We start from the raw sequence: 24,019 nt of genomic DNA, 5'->3' as shown, positions 1-24,019 counted from the left end.
TGGTTTGTTTTGAATACCTAAATTTTCACAAAACAATTATAATTTTGAGTTCCACTCTACCTATTGAAAAATCCAAACAGGATTCAAGACTGGCAGAATGCATTCTGTAATTTAAATTCAGAAGTTAGAATTTCAGTATATATTAAAATCCATGGTCATTTCCATTTCTGCGGAGGATTTTCATTGGTTCGATTTCAGATAGCCTCTGCATGAAGACTCAGGGTCACAAGTAAGGCTAAAAATATTCACTTTGAATGAAAAAATTCACTTTGCTCATTCTGTTACATCCACTTGTTCCAAAGGACTGAGGATGCTGCAATATACTGAAATAAAGAGTATGGAAGTCCTCTTTAGCTGTTAAGTTAGTGACTATATTGTGTATACAAGGAAAGGTATAAACCTGATTCCCACACTGTTTCCTTGTCATTTCTAGTGTGCAAGGTAAAATCTGGGCTGAAAATCCCAAAGTCACAAGAAACTTTCCTAACCAAACCCATTCTCTCCAAAGAGGGAAAGACCTGATTAGATCTGATATCAAGGAACAGTTCTGAGCATGTAAAGATGAATTCAGAAGACTTGTCTCTCTGGGTTGTAATAGCAACTCTTTTTAGTAAACAGTGCACCAATTGCTGCCATCACTTGGCATTAGCCCTCCAGTAATTAGCAAAATAAGGTCAACAAACCACCAAATCCCAAGTCCTCCAAGCGTCAACAGTTTCCCTACTGCTGTGCCAGTGTGTCCCAGACAGAAACGATCCACTCCAAAACATCCCAGGAAGAAAGAGTAGAGTAAAGTGGTTATGAAGTAGTGTCCGGTATACCTAGACAAAAGGAATTAAAAGGAAGATGCTTACGCATGAAAATTAAACACTTCATGATTAATGAATTTAACCTAAGTGAAAAGATGGTAGTAGCCCCGATATGCCTCTTGTTCCCTTATCCCTCCACAAAAAAAAAAATCTTTAGTTGTTTGAGGGTCTCAAAAGAGTGCTTGCTGAAATACAGAGGACCTATAAGAATATTCCTTTTATTTCCAGTGTCTTGTTACTCTGAAAGTTTTCCCAAACAAATGTTGAGCTGGAATGGGCAATGAATTAACAAACACTTTTGCACAATAGGCGTTTGGTGGTAATGGAGTTGACTCTTCACCTTCCCCCACTCCAGGCTCCTTTCCTGAGAATGTAGTTCTTATGTACTTCTTTAACTAAATGTCTTTCCTTAAATGTACACTGATCTCTGTGGCAAATGAAAATGGGAACTTCTCTCATATACTCTGATGACAACTGCAGTTGTTCTAATGTCACCACTGAAGATAGTCACAGACTTTACATTAGTAAATGGTGTATCAGTAAATTCTGTGCTATCTGGGGCCTCCCTGGTGGCACAAGGGGTTAAGCACAGCACTATGAAGCTGTCCACAACCTCTGCAGCACGGGTTCGATCCCTGGCCGGCCAGGGAGCTACCCACATGGCGCAGCAGACCTCTCCTAACTTACCCGCTGCTCCCCTCAGCAGTGTATTTCAGTTAGTCTGCCTGTTCTGTTCCCTACTCTGTCTCTGGTGAATCCTCTCAGCCCCTGTATCTCTGGCCTGTATCCCAGTTCTTGTGTGCATAATAAATAAATCTTTAAAAAAATTCTGTGCTCTCTGACAGAATTTATAGCAATGGTCCTAATTCTAACTTTAAGATAAACTGATTTTCAAGGAGAGAGACCACACTTTTCATAATAAAATCTTTATTACAGAAATAACAGGAGTATTTTCATAGCAATTTTAGAGCTAGATCATCTGGTCTAAGTCCTTCATTTTACAGTTGAGGAAATAGAGATTCTGGGCACCCAAAGGCACTTAGATTATTGGTAAAGAGACATTTAGAATTTATGGCCTCTGGTCTCAAGTCCATTGTCCTCTACTAAAACTACAATGCCCCTGTACATGGATCAGGCACAGTAGAAATACTGCCTCCTTCACACTTAAGGTAAAAGAAGTCATATCAAGATATGACGAAGAAAATAGGTCTACCTCCCGCCAAGGACCAGTTATCCATCCAGAATGACACTTACTTTATACAAGGTTTATTCTCACGTAAAAAGGTCCTCGGACTGGCACATTCAATTCCATCTAGGGCCCGGCACTGAACTGAAGTGTGTTCTACGTCACTGTAGGCCTGACCACCGAACTGCGGAACAACCACCAAAATGGAACAAATAAACCAAAAGCCCACCAAAGCAAGTAACACAAAATATATCTTTATATTAACTAATTCAGGATAATAATTATTCTAACAAAGTTGGGTAAACATGTAAGGCATATTTCAAGTGTTTTTAATCAGTCTATCTTAAATGTACATTGTTTTAAATAAACTCTTTTATTATCTTCTTTATGACTGCTTTCTTTAATAATGTAGTAAAATAATTAGAATTTATAGTTTCTCTCACTAAATGCTATTTAGAATAGATGGACACAATGCTTTAATTATCCTACCTGTAGAGGTAAAAGAACACATTACTGAGCATTTGGGAATAGGTATTTAAAAAGTCAGTGTGTATTACAGGTCTGCCTTATATATATTACAAATGAACATAATTAGACAAGAATTCAGAGGATCATTTGATTCAGTTCTTTATTGAGATTATAAATGTTTGATTTCCAGCTATCTGTAGTATAGCTATAATATAAATTTAAAATCCAGGAAAAAATTTCAGAACAGGACTTCTAACCTTTTGTGTAAGTGAATTCCAGCAGGGAAAAGTACGGTTGTACATTCTCTACTGGCATCTTGTTAAGTACTTCACTACTACTTTGGCGCAGGCCATGCTACCCATGCTGTCTGATAAAGTCTGGGCATGGGGGAAATTTCTGAAAAGTTATTAAGCTCCATAGCTGGCTCCTGCTACTTCCTTTCATTTGTTTGTGCCAGTTATTGAAACCATGGAAATTTTCCGTAAGCTTTAGAAAAACACAATGACTGTTGGCATCAATGCCAGTTTCGGTAATACACACCTCAGTAGTTTGAGAAATGTACCTTTCAACATGATTGATAATGAAATGGTTTCCAATAATTCTCCATGTCCTCCAATTTGTAATTCAGTTACCATGAGTAACATTGAGTTCTTTTTTTTTTTTTTTTTTTATAGAGGCATGTTTATTTATTTATTTGTTTTGCTTGTTTGTTTGTTTATACATGCACTGGGTACAGTCAGAAGCGCGGGAGGGTGAGAGAATTCACCAGAGCCAGAGCGGGGAGCAGAGCAGGCAGAAGGACCGAAGTACACTGCTGAGGGGAGCAGCGGGCGGCAGGAGAGGTCTGCGCGCCACGTGGGACCCTCCTCCAGTGGCCGGGGAGCAGCCGGGGATTGAACCGGCGCCACAGAGGCTGCGGGCAGCTTTGCAAGCCAGCGCTCAACCACTGCGCCACCGGGGAGGCCCAACATTGAGTTCTTTAACAAGCCACACTTGATAGAACTGATGGAACCAAGTCTGGTAAAAGTCCCTCACCAGAGAAGGCCCTGAAGCACCCCGGGAGGAGAAATGGTCTGGGAGAAACACCCCACATACTGTTCCCAAGGCACCAGGACACTTTGGTTCTATATAGAAAGTAGAAAGCCGCCCTCAATTTTACAATGCCTGCTTAGCTTTGTTTTAGTTACCTAGCTTGACTGCCTGAATCACGTTGTGTGTAGCACCTGTTTCTATTTTCTGAATAACATACATTATCTAGGAAAATATGTAGCCATGCTAATGTAACCAAGCAGCCAGGTTAATCATATACTGGGAAAATTAAGAAAGGGCTGGGCACTGATTGATAAACAAAAATAAGTTCTGAAACAATGTAAAAGTGAAATCACATGATTGCATGATGTAATGAGCATATAAAGAATTTCTGATGTATAACTAAAGGCCTGCTGAGATCCTTAGTAGGAGATACTTGCACCCTATCAAGTGTCTGTGTCTCCTCATTCCCCCACCCTTCATCCCTTCACTTTGCCTACCGCTGTCTCGTCCTTACGGAAACCTGGCCCCGGTCGGAGCTGGACTCCGGCAATACTTTCACTGAATTGTTCTTTAAGTGGGAGTGTGAAGAAAGGATACTCACTCCTTGAACCTTCCTTGGGACCCAGGTGCCTGAGTATTGTCAGTCCCCCAAGATTTCTGGGGGAAGTGATAGTCTGAGTGCCTTGACAGGATCAATTCAGTTTTTAATTAATATGGGCAAAATTAAGTGCTGTCTATACAACGATAACTCAAACTTTTATTCACTAATTATTCATATAACCAAAACTCATTGTATTGAAAATATTTCTTTAAACATGACTGCAGTAAGGTGGTTTTTTTTTGGGAGGGGGTCTTATTACTTTCAGGTTTATTCCTCTGTGTCTGACTTAATGCAAGGAATATTTCTCCATAGTTTTCTTACATCTGACTGTGTCTTGACCTGCAATTATATTGCATAATATAATAATGGTGAGTCCACAGTAGAAAGGAGGTATATGAACTTCAGTGATTTTTGGGAGACTGAGTAGAAAATGTGCACAGAGGTTTAAGAATACTATTAATGGAACTAAATGGCTTCTTTCCATCCCAAGAAGCCATTGTTACCAAGGTTTCTTCTTGAATGCTTTAATCTCATACAAAGACATGACCCTATTTCCTAAGAACATGGTGGAAGCACATGACTTGAAGGATAGTAAGGAGGAGAGGGGGACCATTTTAGCATCTCTCAATTGCAATTACCAAAGGAACCAAGAACAGGTTGGTCTTTGCACCTGGGTAGTTTTGGCAGAGAGACGGTTTCTTTCTAAGGAAAATAAAAATTTTGATCAGACACTACCCTTGCCATGCTAGAAATCTCCACTAATAATCATTTTAATGAATTTTACAAAAAGACAATTTCATATCCTTTATGCTTTTCTGTAACAGCATTTAGTCAGGCTTTTTCTCTATGGGAGAACGAATCAAAAAACCCACCTTGAGACAACCATAACCAAGTTCCTGGGATGCAGTTGTATTTCCAACATGATCCACTGGGGGGTCACAATCAATAAATTCATCAGGTCTGTAAATCAGCAGTAAGAGCATAATCATTATACAGTGTCTGCAAAGGGAGGTTCACAAGTTTATAACTTGGCAAAAGACAATTTCTTCAGAATTCTTCTAGGATTTAATTTCATTCTGACTCTTCCTTGACACAAGAGATAGTTTCAAGTAGACAAAACCACAGCTATCTAAATGACCTATCTAATATGGAAGAGGAATGTTTCTGGTCTTATTTCTACATGGATTCTACTTCTACCATGGCTTCATCTCTCCCCTAGGCAAACAGTCATAAGGCTGTGTGGGTAAATCAAAGCCAAAGGATTCCTAGTTTTCTTTCTATTTCCCAAACGGTTTTTTATTTAACTAAAAAGAGATGTTAAAAATGACTTGGTTCTGCAACGGTAATAATACTTTTTTTTTTTTATAGAGAGTGTCTCATAGGCAGGGACGAGTAATTAACTCCACTCGTGCCTCACTCTATTACCATCATCTACGATGGTTACAGGGAGCAGGAACGGGAAGGCACAATCTCGTACTCTTCTTTCGGAGGCTACTAATGTCACTCCTCCCATAGTTATTTTCTTTAGGGATCACAAAGGATCTGTCACTGACACACATGATTTTCCCCTGCACATTTGAGAGGAATGAGAGACCTGTCATGATATTTTACCTCCAGCGCCCTGACTACCAGGTCCTTAGCTAGAGAGGGTTTGAAGAAAAAAAAAAAAAAAGTGGCCTACTTCCTCTCCCGCCGCCCAACATCCCTGTATCCCAGCCCCATCTCCACCCGTCCCGAGCACTGCGTAGCTTACAGGTAAGAGCAAAGGATGACTGGAGAATGGGGGTCGCCATATTCCCAGCTCTGGGGGCCGGCGGAGCCCTCCGGATGGGCGGCGCCAGCGGATGTGAGCTCGGGCTCTGCGGTCGCGTTGTGCGAGTGGCTCCGAGAGACACAGTGCAGGAGAAGTAGATTCCCCAGTAGCAAAGCCGCCTGGCCGCACAGAAGTAAGTAACTCACCGGGCAGCCACCCAGCACCATCCTCACGGGCCCAGTGGCGGAGACCCGGCCTCGACCACAATCCCAGCCGGGGCCGCCGACCCAAGCCCTGCCCGGCCGGACCTCTCTGCGCAGCCCCTTAGCCAAACAGCCAATGGGCGCGCAACTCGGCGATCCGCCCATCTCCCTGCAGCCAATCCGAAAGGGCTAAGCAGGGGGGCGGGTCTGCGCCTTCCTGGTGCTTCTCTATTCCTCCTCCGGGCCTCGCGCTCCTCCTCCTTTTGCTCCCAGGGCATCCTCCTTTTGGTTCCTAAGACCCCCCCCCACCTGCCCAAGTGGGCGGGCTTGGGTGTAGAGTGGGCGGGGCGGGTAGTGAATGGGTGGGGCCGACTTAGGGAGGGTTTTAGAGTCCGAGACAGAAAGCCAGTTCTCCCGCCAGGGACTGAGTTTTTCCCTACGTCAGCGCGATTTTACCCGAGCGCGATGTCGGGGTGAGCTCGGACTCAGCCGAGTTGCGTCAGAGCCGAGCGCGTGTTCGTCCCCGGGAGCGCGCACCCGGGCCAGCGCGGAGGCCCCGGCAGGGCTGGGGAGTGATGGAGCAGGCGGAGGCAGAAGTGAGCGAGTGCTGAGGGGAACCTGCGGAATCCGCGGAGATGAGATCGGGCGCGGGCTCGCCCTTTGGGACTCTCCGCCTCCAGTGGCTGCTGGTGTTGGGCTTTGTCGGCCCAGTCCTCGGTGGGGTGCCGCCAGGTGGGTGTCCACCCCTGGGGTCCCTTGGGATTGGGGTTTTCTAGAACTGGGACGCTCGGAGTTAACCGGTGGTGACTGGGAGTGGGGAGGCCTGCCCTGGGGACTGGATTTGGGATTGGGAGGAGGAGCCACTCCAGCGGAGTGTGGACAGTGTTCAGACTTGAGGCTCGGGATCTGGCGCCCCAAACCCTCTTGGCACTGTTCTCTTGTCTGGTTCCTGTTCCTGTCTCCTGCTCGGCAGAGCCTTTTGCGGCGCGCCCTACCCCCATCTCGCGCAAAGCTGGGTCCCCCAGACTCTCCCGGGTCTGCTCTGGGTCTGACTGACTGACCTCGGGGAATCTGCTGAGAGCCCCGGAGACCCGGTGCGCGCTGAGCTCCCTGTGTGCCTGTTGAAATTGCTTTGAGAAATTGAGCTTGATTTTGCTTCTGTAGAGTTAATGTCCCTTGCAAAGAGAGACTGGGAGATGGAACTTTTGTTCAGGTCATCATTATTTGACACATATATGTAAAAATATATTTTGTTTATTATCACGGTAATCGGTACGTCCACAAAGCTAAATTTAGCGATGGAATGGGTAGGAGGTTCAGTTTTATTGGACCATTCTGTGGTAGTAAGAATACTTCTTTTTGGAAACAAAGTGCTACATTTCTATAGCCAATCTTTTATCTGCATTTTTACTGGGCTACTAATTAGTCTTATATCCGGCCAAAGAATCCCTGCTCTGATTACTCAGAGGATTTATCCTAAGAATTAAGTCATTTATGTGAAATTCCTTTCGAATGGTGACACCACCTTTGAGTATGTAAGGTATTTGTATTGGAGATGCCTAAACATAGTGGATACAAATCTCCAACACTCTGGCCTCTTTCTGGAAACAACTTTATTTATTTTGACTCGTATTAAAATATTGTTTGCATGGTTGTATTTTCTCCATCAGTAGTAGAGTACGATGGAGAATGGTTTACTTTTGTTTTTTTTTTAAATCTAAATCCTTGCCTTCAGCGTTGTTCAAAGGTGATGACTGAAGATTTCAGTGCAGGACTGCTGACCTTCAGGAAACTAATTACATTTTTAATCTTTTGCTTATGCTTTTTTACAATTAAGTAAATTTTCCCCATTGTGGGAGTTTTGAAGTTCTAAATACTGAAACTTTATTGAATAGGAAGCTACCAATCTTTTCTAGTTAAGACTGTTTTTGTCTGATATTCTAAATGATTAGCGTTTGACTAATATTTTAAGTGAAATAGATTATATATTTGGGGTTTCAGTAATTCATGATCTGTGTTTGCAAATATATTTGACTATTTTTAGTATTTATGTATTATTGCATACCTTCATATAGATGAATGGAATATCCTTAAGTTTTTTAACTGTAGCTTTAACAGTTTATGGTCAGTCCCTCATTTAAGCATGTGTATGCTTTCATAATTTAATCAACATTTATCAAATTACTGTACACACCTTTCTTCATGCTTGTAGAGGGATAAAGGGTGACCAAATATGTTAAGTCTACTTGAGAGATGTTGGTTTTATGAAGGGATTATTTGAACTGATGTATACTGACGAATGTTCAAGTGAAGGGACAGGAGAGCATTCTCATCAAAAGAAAGAGTTTTTGCAAGAGTATGGAGGGCTGAAAGAACATGGCTTGTTGGGGAATGATGGTAATGTTTCCAGGGATTTTTTATGAAAGACAAGCAAAGAAAAAACTAAGGCAGGTTGGTACCAGTTAGGAAAAGCTTTCTATTCTGTTGATACCGGAATTGTCAGGCCTAGTCTCCCAGCCAGGAACGGATCCCAGGCTGCAGGGCAGCGCAGAGCCCCAGCCACAAGACCCCCACCGGTTGGTGTCTCACGAAGCCTCAGCAGGAACTTCGCAGATGCTCAGGCAAGCAAGCGAGAAGAGGCAGGTTTGTTTAGAGAAAGAAAAAGTTTATTGAGAAGAAAAAGAGCAGAAATAAAGTGGGATTCCCACGCCAGGGAACCAGGCCTGGGAGAGGCAAGGAAGCCAAAGTGGAGTTGTGTCTCAGGGAATATATACCTTATTTCCCTCATTATTCTAAAACTCCACCAGTCTTTTTGTGATTGATTAGTCTCAGCTGTCTCACTTAATTTGCTACTGAGTGGGGCATCTTCACATTCCTTATCTAACAGCTTTCTCTTTCCCCATTTGTTGCATCTTTATCTTTATGGCCCAGTCTTCTGGATGGGCATCCCTGCATTGAAGTTAAACAGCTGCCCTTCTAATGTGTCCATAAATTAAACCATTCTCCATTTCTCCAATCTCTGCCTCCCTTTACCACCTGAAGGAAACCAGGTTACCATCGTTAACAATATTGTCCTTGGTTCTGAGATGTTTGTTTTTCCTAGTGGAATTGGTTACATTCCCTTGGTTGTCCTTATCTCTGAAGCCTCCCTGAATTCTTCAGAGGTCCCCTCCTGCACTGTCCCTAAAACTGCCTAATTTCTAGCTTGCCCTGTGTCTCACTGTGATAAGGGGTTTGGACTTTAGCCCATAGGAAAGCATGGCATTAAAGGTTTTTAAAGTAGGAGTGTGACAACAACCAGGTTTTCGGTTAAAATAACTGGCAATATGCTTGAGGACAGAATAGAGGAAGGAGAGGCTAGAGACTGGGTGAGATCATTTAGACTTTTGTTATAGTGTGAAGTGAGTCAACTCATTTCCTTTGGGAATTTTCTGAATAAAGTTTTGCAATACAGGAAGGATGTTTGAGCCATGCACTGAAACATTTTCTGCTGGTCAAAGAGGAATTTCGGGACATAGTACTATGCATACATCAGTTACATTAGGCCAATAGATTTTGGTAGAATTTTCATTACCATTTACAACATTGTGTCAACAAGGAAAGCAGTACAAATCCCAAATAACACACAATAAACTTTTTTTTTTTCAAATGGGGACTGACAAAGGTAACTTTGTATTGTGAAAAATAACAAGGGGTATTGGATATTAAACCACCTACAACTTTCCCCTTTAAGGTACTAATTATGATGTATAGACCTAGGATTTATTACTAATAAAAAAGACTAGCATTCTAAACAGCATGAGTTTTAAAGTTTACGCTTGGTAAATCATTGTAAAGTGAAGTTAGACCCATACTAGTTTTGTTTTTAGGTGTCAGTCAATCATTTGAATTTGGTGTGTTTGTGTTTGTGCTATATAGGGACTTGTAAATCTTTTAAATTTAAGGATAATTGCTTTTAAATAATTAAGTGGGAAATAAAGTATTTATGATAAAAATATGTACAAAACAAGTTTCTGGATTCCAGAAACAGTTTTCAAAAAGCACTTTAGGGCATCTCCGGTGGCTCAGCGGTTGAACACTGGGCTGCAAAGCTGCCCACAGCCTCTGCAGCGCCAGTTCAATCCCCGCAACCGGAGAGGGTCCCACATGGAGCACAGGCCTCTCCTGCCATGCCCGCTGCTCCCCTCAGCAGTGTCCTCTGTCTGCCTCTGGTGAATTCTCTCACCCTCCCGTGCTTCCAGCTGTACCCAGTGCTTGTATAAATAAATAAGTAAATCTTTTTTTTTTTAAAAAAAAAGCACTTTAAATTTTACCTTGCCAAAACTGACTTTATATTTGTTCTTTGTTAAATGTCTTGACTTATTATAAATTCCCTAAAAGAAGTAAGCTCTAAGTAACTGGAAACTTTTTCTTGGCATTTCTATAAGCTTAAATATCTGACATATCCTCGTGATACTTCTTTCATCTCTATGATACCTGGTGTATACCACAGTCCTGGAGTTATGCCATCCTTTCAGTCAGTGTTGACTGGCTGTCTCATCGGTAAAATCTGGACCTCGTGGTATTTCAGTAACTAATCTCTTACTAACTTTGAAATAGGTCTGACTCGGACCTAACTAATGTTGAATTGTACTTTGAATTGTATAATAATCTTGTTTGTGTTTTGAGAGATTAGCAAAGTTTTTATTCTGTGACAGTGTTATTTTAGTCAAAATTTTCCAAAGTGATCATGTTCAGAATACTGCTTAAATCATGTCTTTTAAGAATGAATCAGGGAGCCTGATAAATTTACTTAATATGGTCAGTTTTAAAATAAGCATTATTTTTGTTTATATTTACCTTAATATAAGAATGAGAATATTTCAACTTTTAACAGGTAATGATGGTATCACCTCCAAACAATGTGTCCTACTTTAGGACAGAACCCATTCTTTTTTTTTCTTTTTTTTTTTTATGATTTTTATTTATTTGTTTGTTTTGTTTATACAAGCACTGGGTACAGTCAGAAGCGCGGGAGGGTGAGAGAATCCACCGGAGCCAGAGCAGGGAGCAGAGCAGGCAGAAGGACCGAAGTACACTGCTGAGGGGAGCAGTGGGCAGCAGGAGAGGTCCGCGCGCCACGCGGGACCTCCTCCAGTGGCCGGGGAGCAGCCCGGGATCAAACTGGTGCCACAGAGGCCATGGGCAGCTTCGCAACCCAGCGCTCAACTGCTGCGCCACCGGGGAGGCCCCAGAACCCATTCTTACCATGGAAAAATGCCTCTTTCCCTATGATATATTTGTTCTTTTAATGAGAATTTTCATGGTTTCATGGTTTATTTCATTTTAGGATGGTTTTTCTCTGCTTCCCATTAGGCTCCTTACAACTCTCATGCAATTAGATTCCTGGAGAGCCTGCACCAGAGAAGCTTCTTTGGCACATTAGCATCCTGTTGTGACTGTACCCTGGGCAGAACCACCAATCCCACCATTTTATTTTATTTTATTTTATTTTTTTTTTTTAATAAATTTTATTGTTATATTCCCCATACAATTGCAGCCCCCCCATTCTGACCCCAATCCCTCCCCTCCCGCCCCCGCCCCCCTAAAAGTGTCTCTGGTTCATAGTTTTTTGTTGATTTTGATTTTCACTTTCTTATAGTTATTCATTTTCCTGGTCCCTTATTTAAGTTTTCTAGATTCCTGCTATGAGTGAGACCATCCGGTATTTTTCTTTTTCTTTTTGGCTTATTTCGCTGAGCATGATCCCTTCCAGCGCCATCCATGTTGCTGCAAATTGCATGTGTTTATCTTTTTTGAATGCTGAGTAATATTCCATGGTATATATGTACCACATCTTCTTGATCCAGTCATCTATTTTTGGGCATTTGGGTTGTTTCCAAAGCTTAGCTATTGTAAACAGTGCTGCTATAAACATAGGGGTGCAGGTGTTCTTTGGAATTGATGTTTCTGTGTCCTTTGCAATCCCACCATTTTAGTGGCAGTGGCAGCACTGCCACTAAAATGACAAATGTGTGAGTCATCTGGATTCATGGAGACTAGGTATAAAAGATGTTAAGCATAAAAGATAAAACTTCCTTTAGATTCTACATGATAATGACAATTATGAAATCTTTGTATGTATAACTATAAAGAACAGAAGAAGTGCTTTACTCAACACATATATATTTTTTAAGGTAACACTGGTTTATGACACTGTGTGTGATTCAGAGGTATAGGATCACAACTCTTCAGATGTATGCTGCCCACCACATCCACCACCTGGGTACCTAGTCTTCTACCATAGTCCATTGCTCTGCCTCCTTTCTCCCTTTTCCCTCTATCCTTCACCTCCCTTTGGATAGCCTCAGTTCCTTCTCCCCTCACTTTATTTATTGTTCATTTATCAAGAGAAACTCTTCCTTGGCCCAAATATTCATGTTTCATAGTTCAGGAACACAAGTCAGTGACAAACTTCCGTGGAAGTCAAGCCAAAGAAGTCATTTATGTTCTAAGGATGCACTCTGAAATATCAGGTACCAGCCTTCCTTATTTCCTCAAACTCTTTCATGAAATCATATTTTCTATAGAAATCTGCCTATTCTTTCTTTCTTGGTTCAACCATAGCAAATTACAGAAAGCTGCAAGCCCCAGGGATACAATGAATGCTCCAGCAATATGAAATTAAGGTCACTTAGCTAAAAGACCTCCCATCTGGGGTTTGGACAAATCACTGGACCTCATGGTAGTTACTCTCCCCAACATGGCTATCCTTCCACACCAAAGGAGAAATGAAGCATGCTTGAACTGTGCCCTGGCAGCCTCAGTTTTACAGTCAGATTTCTAGGTTTTGGTTTGGGTTCAATTTTGTTTGACTCTTGTTTTATTTCTGTATATCTTGCATGTAAGTGAAACCATCCAATATGTGTCTTTCTGACTTATTTCGATTAGCATAACCCCCTCCATTTCCATTCATGTTGCTGTTAATGGCAAGAGTTCATTTTTTTTTTTTTATAGCTGACTAGTATTCCATTGTGTATATATACCACATCTTCTTAATCCATTCATATGTGGTTTAACCCTTAGGTTGTTTCCATATTGGCCATTGTGAATAGTGCTCTGAACATAAGACTGTAAGTATCCTTTCAAATAGGTGTTGGACCAGTCTACATTTCCATCAAAAGTGTATGAGGGCTCCTTTTTCTCCACATCCTTGTCTACATTTGTTGTTTCTGGTCTTTTTGATATGGGCCAGTCTCACAGGTGTGAGATAGTTAACTCATTGTGGTTTTGATTTCCTTTCCCTGATGATAAATAATGAGTATTTCTCTTGTGCCTATTGGCCATCTGAAGTCTATGGAGAAGTGACTATTTCATTCTGCTTTTTAAAAAATTTTTATTTTTTTGGTTATTGTTGAGTTGTATGCGTTCTTTGTAGATTTTGAATAGTAACCCCTTGTCAAATGTATGATGTGCAAATATTTTCTCCCATTCCATGGGTATCTTTTTGTTTTATGCTAGTTTCTTTGGCTGTGCAGAAGCTTTTTAGTTTGATGTACTGCCATTTGTTTATTTTTGCTTTTGTTTCCCTTCCTGTTGAAGTGGAGTCCCCAAAGACATACCTGAAACCAATGTCATAGAGTATTTTGTCTCTGTTTTTTTCTTAATTATTTTATGATTTCAGGTTCTATATCCAAGTTTTTAATCTATTTAAGCATTCTTTTTATATAATGTGAGAGAGAAGTATAGTTTCATTCTTTTGCATGTAGCTATCCAGTTTCACCAAAACCATTTGTTATGAGATCTTCCTTTCTCTAGAGAATACTCTTGGTCCTTTGGCATAGATTGTGCCATGTAAGTGTGGGTTATTTCTGGGCTCTCAATTCTATTCTGTTGGTCTGTGTGTCTATTTTTCTTCAATATCATATTGTTTCGATTGTTATAACTTTGTAATATAGTTTGCAGCCTGGGAGTATGATACCTTTTTTTTTTTGGTTAGGATTTTTTTTGCTATTAAGGTCTTTTGTGGTTCCATATACATTTCAGTTATGTTTGTTCCATTTCTTTGAATAATACCATTGAATCTTTGCTAGGGATTGCATTGAATCTATCTGTTGTTTTGGGTAAGATGAGCATTTTAACAATATTAATTCTTCTGATCCATGAGCAGGGAATAGCTTTCCTTTTCTGTGTCTTTTTCTATTTCTGGTAACAATGTCTATAGTTTTCATTGTACGAGTTCTTCAATTCCTTTGCTAAGTTTATTCCTAGGCATTTAATTCTTTTTGATATGATAGTAAATAGGATTGTTTTCTTGACTTTTTTCTCTTCTAGTTTGTTGTTTGCATATGATATGCAAATGATTTTTGCTTGTACTGTAGTGGTTTATTGTTTCTAATAGCTTTTTAGTGGAGACTTTTGGGGTTTTCATATATATATATAATACATATATAAAATGTCATATTCAAATAGTGAATTTTACATCTTCTTTCCCAATTTGGATTCCTTTTTATCGTCCTCTTGCCTAATTACTCTAATGACAGTTTCTAATACTGTTGAATAGTAGTGGTGAAATTGGGTTGATCTTAGAGGAAAAACTTTTAGTTTTCACCACTGAATATGCTAACTTTGGATTTATCATATATGGTCTTTATTATGTTGAGGTATGTTCCTTCTATTTCCGTTTTTGATGGTTTTTATCATAAAAGGGTAATGAATCTTGTCAAATGGCTTCTCTGCATTTACTGAGCAGCTCATAGGATTTTTAGCTTTTGTTGGTATGGTGATTGCATTGGTTGATTTTCAGATGTTGAACTATTCTTGCTTTTCTGGAATACATCCAACTGAATCATGATATACAATCCTTTTAAACTGTTATTGAATTTGCTAATGTTCAATAACAGTTTGCTAATATTCAATTCAGTTTGCTAATATTTTGTTGAGGATTTTTGCATCTATGTTCATCAGTGATATTGGTTTGTAATTTTGCTTTTTGATGTCCTTGTTCACTTTTGGTATCAGACTAATGTTGTCCTCATAAAATGTGTTTGGAAGATTCCCTTTTCCTAATTTTTTTGTAAGAATTTGAGAAGAGTAGGTTTTAATTTGTCTTAAAGTTTCGATATAATTCACTAGTGAAACAATCAATTATGGGTTATTGCTTTTTGGGAGACTTTTGATTACTCTTTCAATTTCCTCACTTGTAATTGTTCTGTTTAGGTTTTCTGTTTCCTTCTCATTTAGTCTCAGAAGGTTGTATGCTTTTTAGAATCTGCCTATTTTTTTCTAGGTTATTCAATTTATTGGCATATAGAAATTCATAGTTGACTCTTATGAATCTATATTCTGAAATGAATGTTGTAATTTCTCCTCCTCTATTTCTGATTTTATTTATTAGAGTTTTCCCCCTTTTTAAAAATTTGTGAGCCTATCTAGAAGCTTGTTTATTTAATTTTTCCCCCCAAAACTAGCTTTTGGTTATTTATTTGAACTCTTTCTCATTTCTTGATGTGGACTTGTTTTGTTATATGCTTTTCTCTTAGTATTGATTTTGCTGCCTCACATTAGTTCTGGTAGCTTATGTGTTCATTTTCATTTTTCTCCAGGTATTTTAAAACTTTTAAATTTTTCTCATTAAACGAATAGTCATTTGGTAGTATGTTGCTGAGTCTCACATATTAGAACTTTTTCCTACTTTCTTTTTGTGATTGCTTTCTAGTTTAATACCATTGTGATTAGAGAAGATACTTGATATGATTTCAGTCTTTATGACTTTATTGATAGTTGTTTTGTGATCAAACTTGTGGTCTATCCTAGAATATGTTCCATGTGCATATGAAAAGAATGTGTGCTCAGTTTTTTTAGGGTGAAGTTCCCTATTAATCTATTAATTCCATATGGTTTAATTTCTTTTTAAGGCTGTTGGTTTCTTGCTGATTTTCTGTTGATCTGTACATTGATGAGAGTGGGGTGTTGAAGTCCTCTACTACTATTATGTTTTACCAGTGTCTGTTTTCAGATTTGTTAATAGTTGCCTTATATATTTGCTATAAATATTGATGAGTGATTTGCATTCTTGATGTATTGATCCTTTAATCATTGTATAATGTCCACCTCTGTCTCGTATTATCTTTTCTAGCTGGAAATATATTTTATCTCATCTCATTTTATCTCATCTAAGTATGACTGCCCCTGCATTTTTTGGGGGTCCCATTTGTTTCTAGGATTGTTTTCCAACCATTTACTTTGAGCCCATGTTTATTTTTGGAGATCAGATAGGTTTCCTGGAGACTGCGTAAAGTTGGTTTTGTTTGCCTGACCCAACTAGCCAGTCTGTGCCTTTTGATTGCTAAGCTCAGTCTATTTACATTTAAGGTGATTATTGATTTATGAAGATTTGCCACTCCCACTTATTTCCTGTTTTCTGGTTATTTCCTTCAAGTTCTTCTTTTTTTTTTTTTTATTTATACAATAGCTGGGGTACAGGCCAGAGGTGCAGGAGGGTGAGAGGATTCACCAGAGGCAGAGTGGGGAGCAGAACAGGTAGACTGGTGAAAAACACTGCTGAGGGGAGCAGCGGGTGAGACAGGAGAGGTCTGCTTCAACATGTGGGACTCTCGCAGGTGGACTGGGATCAAACTCACACTGCAGAGGCTGTGGTAGCTTCACAGCGCTGTGCTCAACTGCCTGCGCCACCAGGGGAGGCCCTCTTCAATTTCTTGAGGATTTTTTTCTCTTTGATTTAGATAGGAGAGTTCCACTCAACATTTTTTATAAGGGTAGTTTCATATTTGCAAAATCCTTCAGCTTCTTTATTTCTATAAAATAAAGGCTTTTATTTCTTCCTTGTAGCTGAAGGAGAGTCTTGCTGTATATTGCATTCTTTCTTGGTTTCTAAATTTAACTATTTTGAATATATATTCCATTCTCTCCTGGATTGTAGGGTTTCCTCAGAGAAGTCAGATGCAAGCCTGATGGCAATATATTTATAGGTTCTCTGCATTTTTCCTCTAGCTACTGTCTACATTCTTTCTTTGTCTTGAAAACTGTGTAGTTTCATGGAATGAACACATATATCTTAAATACTAATAAAACTACTACAGGAAATACATGGTAAGATACTATCCTTTGTCTTAAATTCCTTGTAGAGGATCTTGTATTTTCTAGGGCAGTAAATCTTAAATGGTTTGTGTTTTTCCAAAAGGGACACTTACAAATGACAGCAAAAGTCCTACTTATTTTTAAATCTAAAGGTGGGTAATTATAAAATAAAAATTACAACATTAAAAAAGTATGAAGCCATAGGACATAGCAGTCGAATTTTTAAGTATGCTTGAAGATATTATTAATATATATGTTTGAGATTGACCTTGTGAATGGAATGGAAATATGAGACTCAAAATAACTGTGCTTATGGATCAAATTACAGCAATTTTCTTTAAGAAACCATTTAGACAACAGAATTATTTTATTTAACATGTATTATTTCGTATAGTGCAAGTACTTAAAGTCTGTTTGCTTACATAATAGTCAGGAAGGAAAAAAGAAACGCCCCTGACTGAGAGTTCACATTTGTTTGCTTTGCAATTAGGTGGAATTCTTTTAATTTATTTCTCTCTAGTAGAGTTACCATTATAAAACAGACTTACTTTCTTTAAAACCCAGTGTAGTAGAAGATCAAAGGTCAGGAAGAAAGATGTGAAACTAACACCTTTTCCTGTCTTTTTTTTTTTTTTTTTTTTTTTTTTTTTACTAAATTGAAGACTCTAAATGTCATGTTTCAACTCTTACTTTAATCTCTTCCCCATATTTTCTAGTTATATGATATTTGATTGTGCACTTGGTCTGCCAAATTCAAATATAAGCCTCTATATCCCCCATAGAGTTGGTTGAATTAATATTTTAAATTTTTGCTTTGAACTGAATTTTTTCATACCAGTGGTTTTTAACTCAGAGCAGTTTTGCCCCATAGGGCATCTGGGAAATTTTTTTTTTAAGATTTTTTTTTTTTATATTCCCCATACAATTGCACCTACCTTATTTTAACCCCAATCCCTCCCCTCCCCACCACCCTCATAGTGTGTCTCTGGTTTATAGTTGCTTGTTGATTTTGATTTTTTCTTTATTATAGTTATTCTTTTCCCTGGTCCCTTATTTAGGTTTTCTAGATTCCAGCTATGAGTGAGACCATCTGGTATTTTTCTTTTTCTTTCTGACTTATTTCACTGAGCATGATCCCTTCCAGCTCCATCCATGTTGCGGCAAATTGCTTGAGTTTATCTTTTTTGATTGCTGAATAATATCCATTGTGTATATGTACCACATCTTCTTGATCCAGTCATCTATTTTTGGGCTTTTGGGTTGTTTCCAAAGCTTAGCTATGTAAATAGTGCTGCTATAAACATAGGGTGCAGGTGCCCTTTTGAATTAATGTTTCTGTGTCCTTTGGGTAAATACCTAGGAGTGGAATTATTGGATCATATGGAAACTCTATCTTTAGTAGGTTGAGGAATCTCCACACAGCTTTCCATAGTGGTTGGACCAGTTTGCACTCCCACCAGCAGTGCAGGAGAGTTGCTTTTTCTTCACAACCTTGCCAACATTTGTTGTTGCTCGTTTTTTTTGATATGTACCATTCTGACTGGTGTAAGATGGTATCTCATTGTAGTTTTGATTTGCATTTCCCTGATTACAAGTGATGTTGAACATTTTTCATATGCCTGCTGGCCATTTGCATTTCCTCTTTGGAGAAGTTTCTTTTTAGCTCTTATGCCCATTTTTTGACTGGATTATTTTCTTTGTTTTTGTTGAGTCTCATCAGCACTTTGTAGATTTTTGTGATCAATCCTTTATCATTACCATTGTGTGCAAAAATTTTCTCCCAGTCGGTGGGGTTTCTCTTTGTTTTTGTTATTGTCTCTTTTGCTGTGTAGAAGCTCTTTAATTTGATATAGTCCCAGCTGTTTATCATTGCCTTCACTATCACTGCTTTGGGTGATGTGTCTGTAAAGATGTCTTTGAGGTGCATGTCATGTAGTGTTTTGCCTATATTTAGGAAATATTTTTAATTGTCACACTGGTGGTAGTTCTGGCATATGGTGGGTAGAGGCCAGGATGCTAGTAAACATGCCACCTTGCACAGGATAATCCCCTGCCTCCACCAAGAATTATCTGGCCCACAATGTCAATAGTGCTGAGACTGAATCTTTATAGAAATAATGTTAATGAATTTCCTTTGTATAACATGAAAAAAGTCTTATTTTGATTCCCATGAGATGGTGTTACTATTTGGAATATTAAAGTATAAAGGAAATTTGGGAAGAATCTATGCGAGGTATGAATAGGAGAAAATAAAAAAGAAACCAGAACTAGAGTCAAGAAAGGAATTAAAAAAATATGTGGGAAGGAGGCTTTTCATAAAACTCGTGTTACTATTTTTAAGTGATGTAACCCAAATATGTGCATTTCTTATAATGTTTTGAAACTCTTGTGGGGCTCAGAAAATAAATCCTTGGATTTTAAAACCAAGAAGTCAGTATCAGAGTAATAGTTCTTACATATATGTTATTGGATGCTACAATTTTGAAAGCCTTTTAAAAATAAATGGTTAATTGTAGGTTTTTTTATTTTTTGAAACAATTTTACTTAAAAAAGAATGGAAGGAAAGAATTTGATTATATTCCTATATTGAACTTAATCTTTGCTAGTAATAGGGATAAAAGATACATAGTTTTAACCTTGGTTTGAAACTAGCTGTGTGACCTTATATGGTCACTTAACCTGTTTTAAAATAGGTGCCCTCTAAATATCTGCTTGTTCACTTGTAATTCTCTTCTTTGACGCATTTCCTTTTCTCTGTGATGTTTACTGCTGAGTTATGATGAAAAAATTTTAGGCTAGCTGCATATGATTCAGCTTTTAATGTAACAGTAATGTCTCTACTAACTTGTATCCTTTCCTGTAAATTTACTTAAAAATATTTTAGTTTGAAATAATTATGGAGTGACAGGAAGCTGCAAGTAAATGTCCAGGATGATTTGATTTACTTTTTTTTTTTAAGATTTTATTATTTATTTATACAAGTGCCGGGGATTAGGCCAGATCAGCTGGAGGGTGAGAGGATTCACCAGAGACAGAGTGGGAAACAGAACAGGCAGACTGACTGAAATACACTGCTGAGGGGAGCAGTGGGCGAGACAGGAGAAGTCTGCTGTGCCATGTGGGTTGCTCCGTGGTGGGCAGGGATTGAACCTGCACTGCAGAGGCTATGGACAGCTTCACAGAGGCCCAGGATGATTTACTTTTTGTCACACAGAGCTTCTAATCTGTTACTCACTGAAAACATTTTGTTTCTGCCATCACTTTTAAATTGATTGTCCTAGTAGGTGAACAAATTTCTGTGATCCAGAATGAAATTATTAAGAAATTTATTCTTAATAATTATTAAGGAATTTGAGAATTTTTTTAGGAATTTGGGAAAATTCATTGTCATTGAAACATTTACTTTGAATGAGGAAATAGTCCTGCACTTAGTTATTTTGGGATGAAAGATTTTTCTACCCAGGCATATGAAGTTTGCATCTTTTAAGACCATGGGTTTCTTTTCACATATTTCGCAACTGAAAACTCCAAATGTCTGAGTAATATTTTATCAGAGTGTCCATAAACATGTGTCCATGGTTCCTTTAGTGAGTATGAGAATCCATTTCTGATATCTTATGTAATGACTTGAAGTCACATTTAGACAATATAATAAGCTATATTATAAAGATGTAAGGGGATTGCTGGTAAAGAGTTTGAAAACTGTTACTGTGACACATATTGAATATGATACAAATTGTGTTTTCATGTTTGTATAGCATTTTTTAAAATCTCAAACTCTACAAGTGTGTAGACTTTTATTTTATTTTAATTTTTTTAAAGATTTATTTATTCATTTACACAAGAACTGGGGTACAGGCCGGATGCACGGGAGGGTAAGCGGATTCACCAGAGACAGAGTGGGGAACAGAACAGGCAGACTGATGAAATACACTGCTGAGGGGAGCAGGAAAGCTCTGCTGCACCATGTGGGACCCTTGCTGGTTGGCTGGGATCGAACCGGCTGCGGACAGCTTCACAGCAGTGGCGCTCAACTGCCTGCGCCACCAGAGGAGGTCCGTGTGTAGACTTTTGTATGCAATGTTATCTTGGGAAAAGTTAGTTGTAGATACTTCATCTTAGTCTATCTTTGAAAATTTGAGGGACACTGAGCAATTGGTGAATGAATCAACATGTGATTGAATCCAAAGGAGGAGATAGATAATTGGTACTTTAAAATAGTTTATGCTTTTTAATAAAAAATACCTTTCCCCATTTTATTTAATAAAGGGATTACAGAATGCACACTCATTATAAAAAAAGTTAAAGCAATGCAAACATACAAGAAATAAAAACAGTATATCTTGCAGGAAATGAAAGGTCCAAGACCTTATCTCTTTATTCTTTGACTCTTTCATTGTGGTAGCTATTTTAAACAAATTTGGTACATTTACTTATGATATTTTTATGTTAACTTATGGTACATTTTATAGTTTCACAAATATATATAATTGTAATATTTCATTAATTTTTTAATATAGTAAAAATTAAAAGTAAAAAAGGTAAAAAATATCTTTCTTTTTACCCTACTTCCTATGGATAACTACTGAAGAAATAACTTTTATTATAAACATTTTTAAACATAGCCAAGAGTAGAGAGAACAGTTATGAACTGTATACTTAGTTTTAGTATAATTTCATATGTGTGTCTTCCCACAAACACACTCTAGATTATATTAATGTAAATCTTAGATATATCATTTTGTTTTTGGATATCTGCAAGACATAAGGGCTTTTAAGGGGCTTCCCTGGTGGTGCAAGGAGTTAAGACTCAGCACTAAGAAGCTGCCATAGCCACTGCAGCATGCAGCATGAGTTCAATCCCCCGGCCAGGGACGTGACCCACATGGTGCAGCAGACCTCTCTTGGCTCACCCGCTGCTCCCCTCAGCAGTGTATTTCAGTCAATCTGCCTGTTCTATTCCCAACTCTGTCTCTGGTGAATCCTCTCACCCCCATACCTCTGGCCTGTATCCCAGCGCTTGCATGCATAAATAAATAAATCTTTAAAAAAAACAAGGGCTTTTAAAAAAGAATCGTACCACAATATACTTATTACACCTAAAAAAATTAATAGCAATTCCTAAATATCATTGGATATCTACATTGTATTGTATTTTCCCTGATTATTTCAGAATTTTTTTTTCATTGATTTATTTGAATTAGTATCCAAATGAGTATATACATTGCATTCCATTTAATGAATTTGTTTGCTTTGTTGATCCACTGGATGGAAGATAAAACTGAGTTCTCTCCTTCTTCCTGCCACTCTTAAACTTCTTGTATTTAATGTGGTTTTGATATATAGAGATATGGATATTTCATTCTTGGTCTTTAAAATGGTGGCCATCTACTTCATCAAGTTCACTGAAAAAAATTGACTTCTTAGCAGCAGCGATTCTAGAAGAAGAGATTGTGTTGGATACATTGAGAGACTGTACATTCTCCAACAGGGGGTGTCTTCCTAAGGGATTTGCATGAGTAGTTATGATTATATTCAATTTTTGCTTAGGTTATCACTTTTGTATCTATCCTACTTAAATTATGATTCCACTTTGTGGTAAGAGAATTAGAATTGGGAGTATGTCTGCAAAATTGTTTTGAGTTCTTCACTCAATAAAATTTAAATAAATGTTTTGCTTTTATGATGGAGTAATGGCAGTAGTTTTATTTAACACATTTGTTGAATGTGTATTTAATAGAATCAATCTACCAAGCAGGCCAGGTCACCTTTCCCTTTTACTGTCCTTGTCTATTGTGTACGTTTTCCACTATCCCAGAGGGTGTCATTCATGTTGAGTGAGGGTGGGAAACGGTAGGTAAGTGAGTTGTGGCAGACCCCAAATGCCTTCCCTCTGCTTCCCCACCAAAGCAGTTACTATATTTTCCTGTGTTTATGTCTGAAGATTTCTTTAGAGAAAAAGAGTCATGGTTTATAGCAAAATATATTTGAAAATGATTTCTGTATCTGTACTTTGGGTAAAGACTGACATCCTTTTTTAGGAAGCACATTTTATTTCTCTCATACTTGCCTAGTATATTGTTATTTCCATGCAAAAACTTATGTAAAATATATCTACTTTGACATGGGAATGCAGATTATTTTTTAGTGATTTGAACATTCATCATTTGCTATCCATGTTTTGGTACCATTAAGTTTTTGAGGTTCACTTTTTATATATTTGTTATTCCCATTTCTATAGGTTTGCAGCAGACCTCACATCTCTCTTCTTATGAAATTATAACTCCTTGGAGATTAATTAGAGAACGAAGAGAAGCCCCTAGGCCCTATTCAAAAGAGGTAAGTTATTTTTCTCTCTTTATTTTATGCCTGCATGACTTATTTACTTATAATATAATGGAAAATTTGTACTTTTTGACTTCCTTTCCCCCCTCTGCTCCCCTTTCATTCTCCTCCCCCTTTCCTCCAGGCTGCCGCTTCTGGCAACCACGTTTGTTCTCTGTATCTATGAGTTTGTTTTTGTTTTTCAGATCCTACATGTAAGTGAGATCATACTGTATTTGTCTTTCTCTGTCTAACTTATTTCACTTACATAGTCATCTGAAGGTCCATCCATACCATTGCAGGTAGCAGGACTTCTTTTTTCACTGGCTGAATATTATTCCACTGTGTATGTAAAAAACACATTTTCTTTATCTGTTCATCCATCCATGAACACTTAGGTTGCTTCTATATCTTCCTGGAAATAATGCTGCAGTGAGCCTGGCATGCTTTTATCTTTTTGAGTTAGTATTTTAGTTTTCTTTATCTAAACACTCAGAAGTAGAATTGCTGCATCATGTTGTAGTTCTGTCTTTAATTTTTTTAGGACCCTCCTTGCTGTTTTTA

General features: G+C 38.3%; 2 protein-coding genes across 2 annotated transcripts in view; one reads left to right on the top strand and one right to left on the bottom strand.

The window, feature by feature from the left end:
• Nucleotides 1–607: 607 nt before the first annotated feature.
• Nucleotides 608–6,104, bottom strand: TM2D2 (TM2 domain containing 2; the record flags this gene model as incomplete). The annotated part of the gene is made up of 4 exons (XM_084231693.1): nt 5,850–6,104; nt 4,969–5,056; nt 2,064–2,179; nt 608–821 (listed from the first exon to the last, which is right to left on the bottom strand). The coding sequence occupies exons 1-4, from the start codon at nt 6,074–6,076 to the stop codon at nt 608–610; spliced, it is 645 nt and encodes a 214-aa protein (XP_084087819.1). The 5' UTR covers nt 6,077–6,104.
• A 583-nt stretch (nt 6,105–6,687) lies between these two features.
• The window catches only part of ADAM9 (ADAM metallopeptidase domain 9), a gene marked incomplete at its 5' end in the record, with an annotated part of 83,744 nt that continues 66,412 nt past the window's right edge, over nt 6,688–24,019 (top strand). Inside the window, 2 exons of the mRNA XM_084231616.1 lie at nt 6,688–6,784; nt 23,373–23,470. Coding sequence (XP_084087742.1) covers nt 6,688–6,784; nt 23,373–23,470 — 195 coding nt within the window. The remainder of the gene's footprint in view (nt 6,785–23,372; nt 23,471–24,019) is intronic.

This window comes from Talpa europaea (assembly GCF_964194135.1).
Source record: "Talpa europaea genome assembly, chromosome: 4".
Taxonomy (NCBI): Eukaryota; Metazoa; Chordata; class Mammalia; order Eulipotyphla; family Talpidae; genus Talpa; species Talpa europaea.
This window is presented reverse-complemented; position numbering and strand designations above follow the sequence as displayed.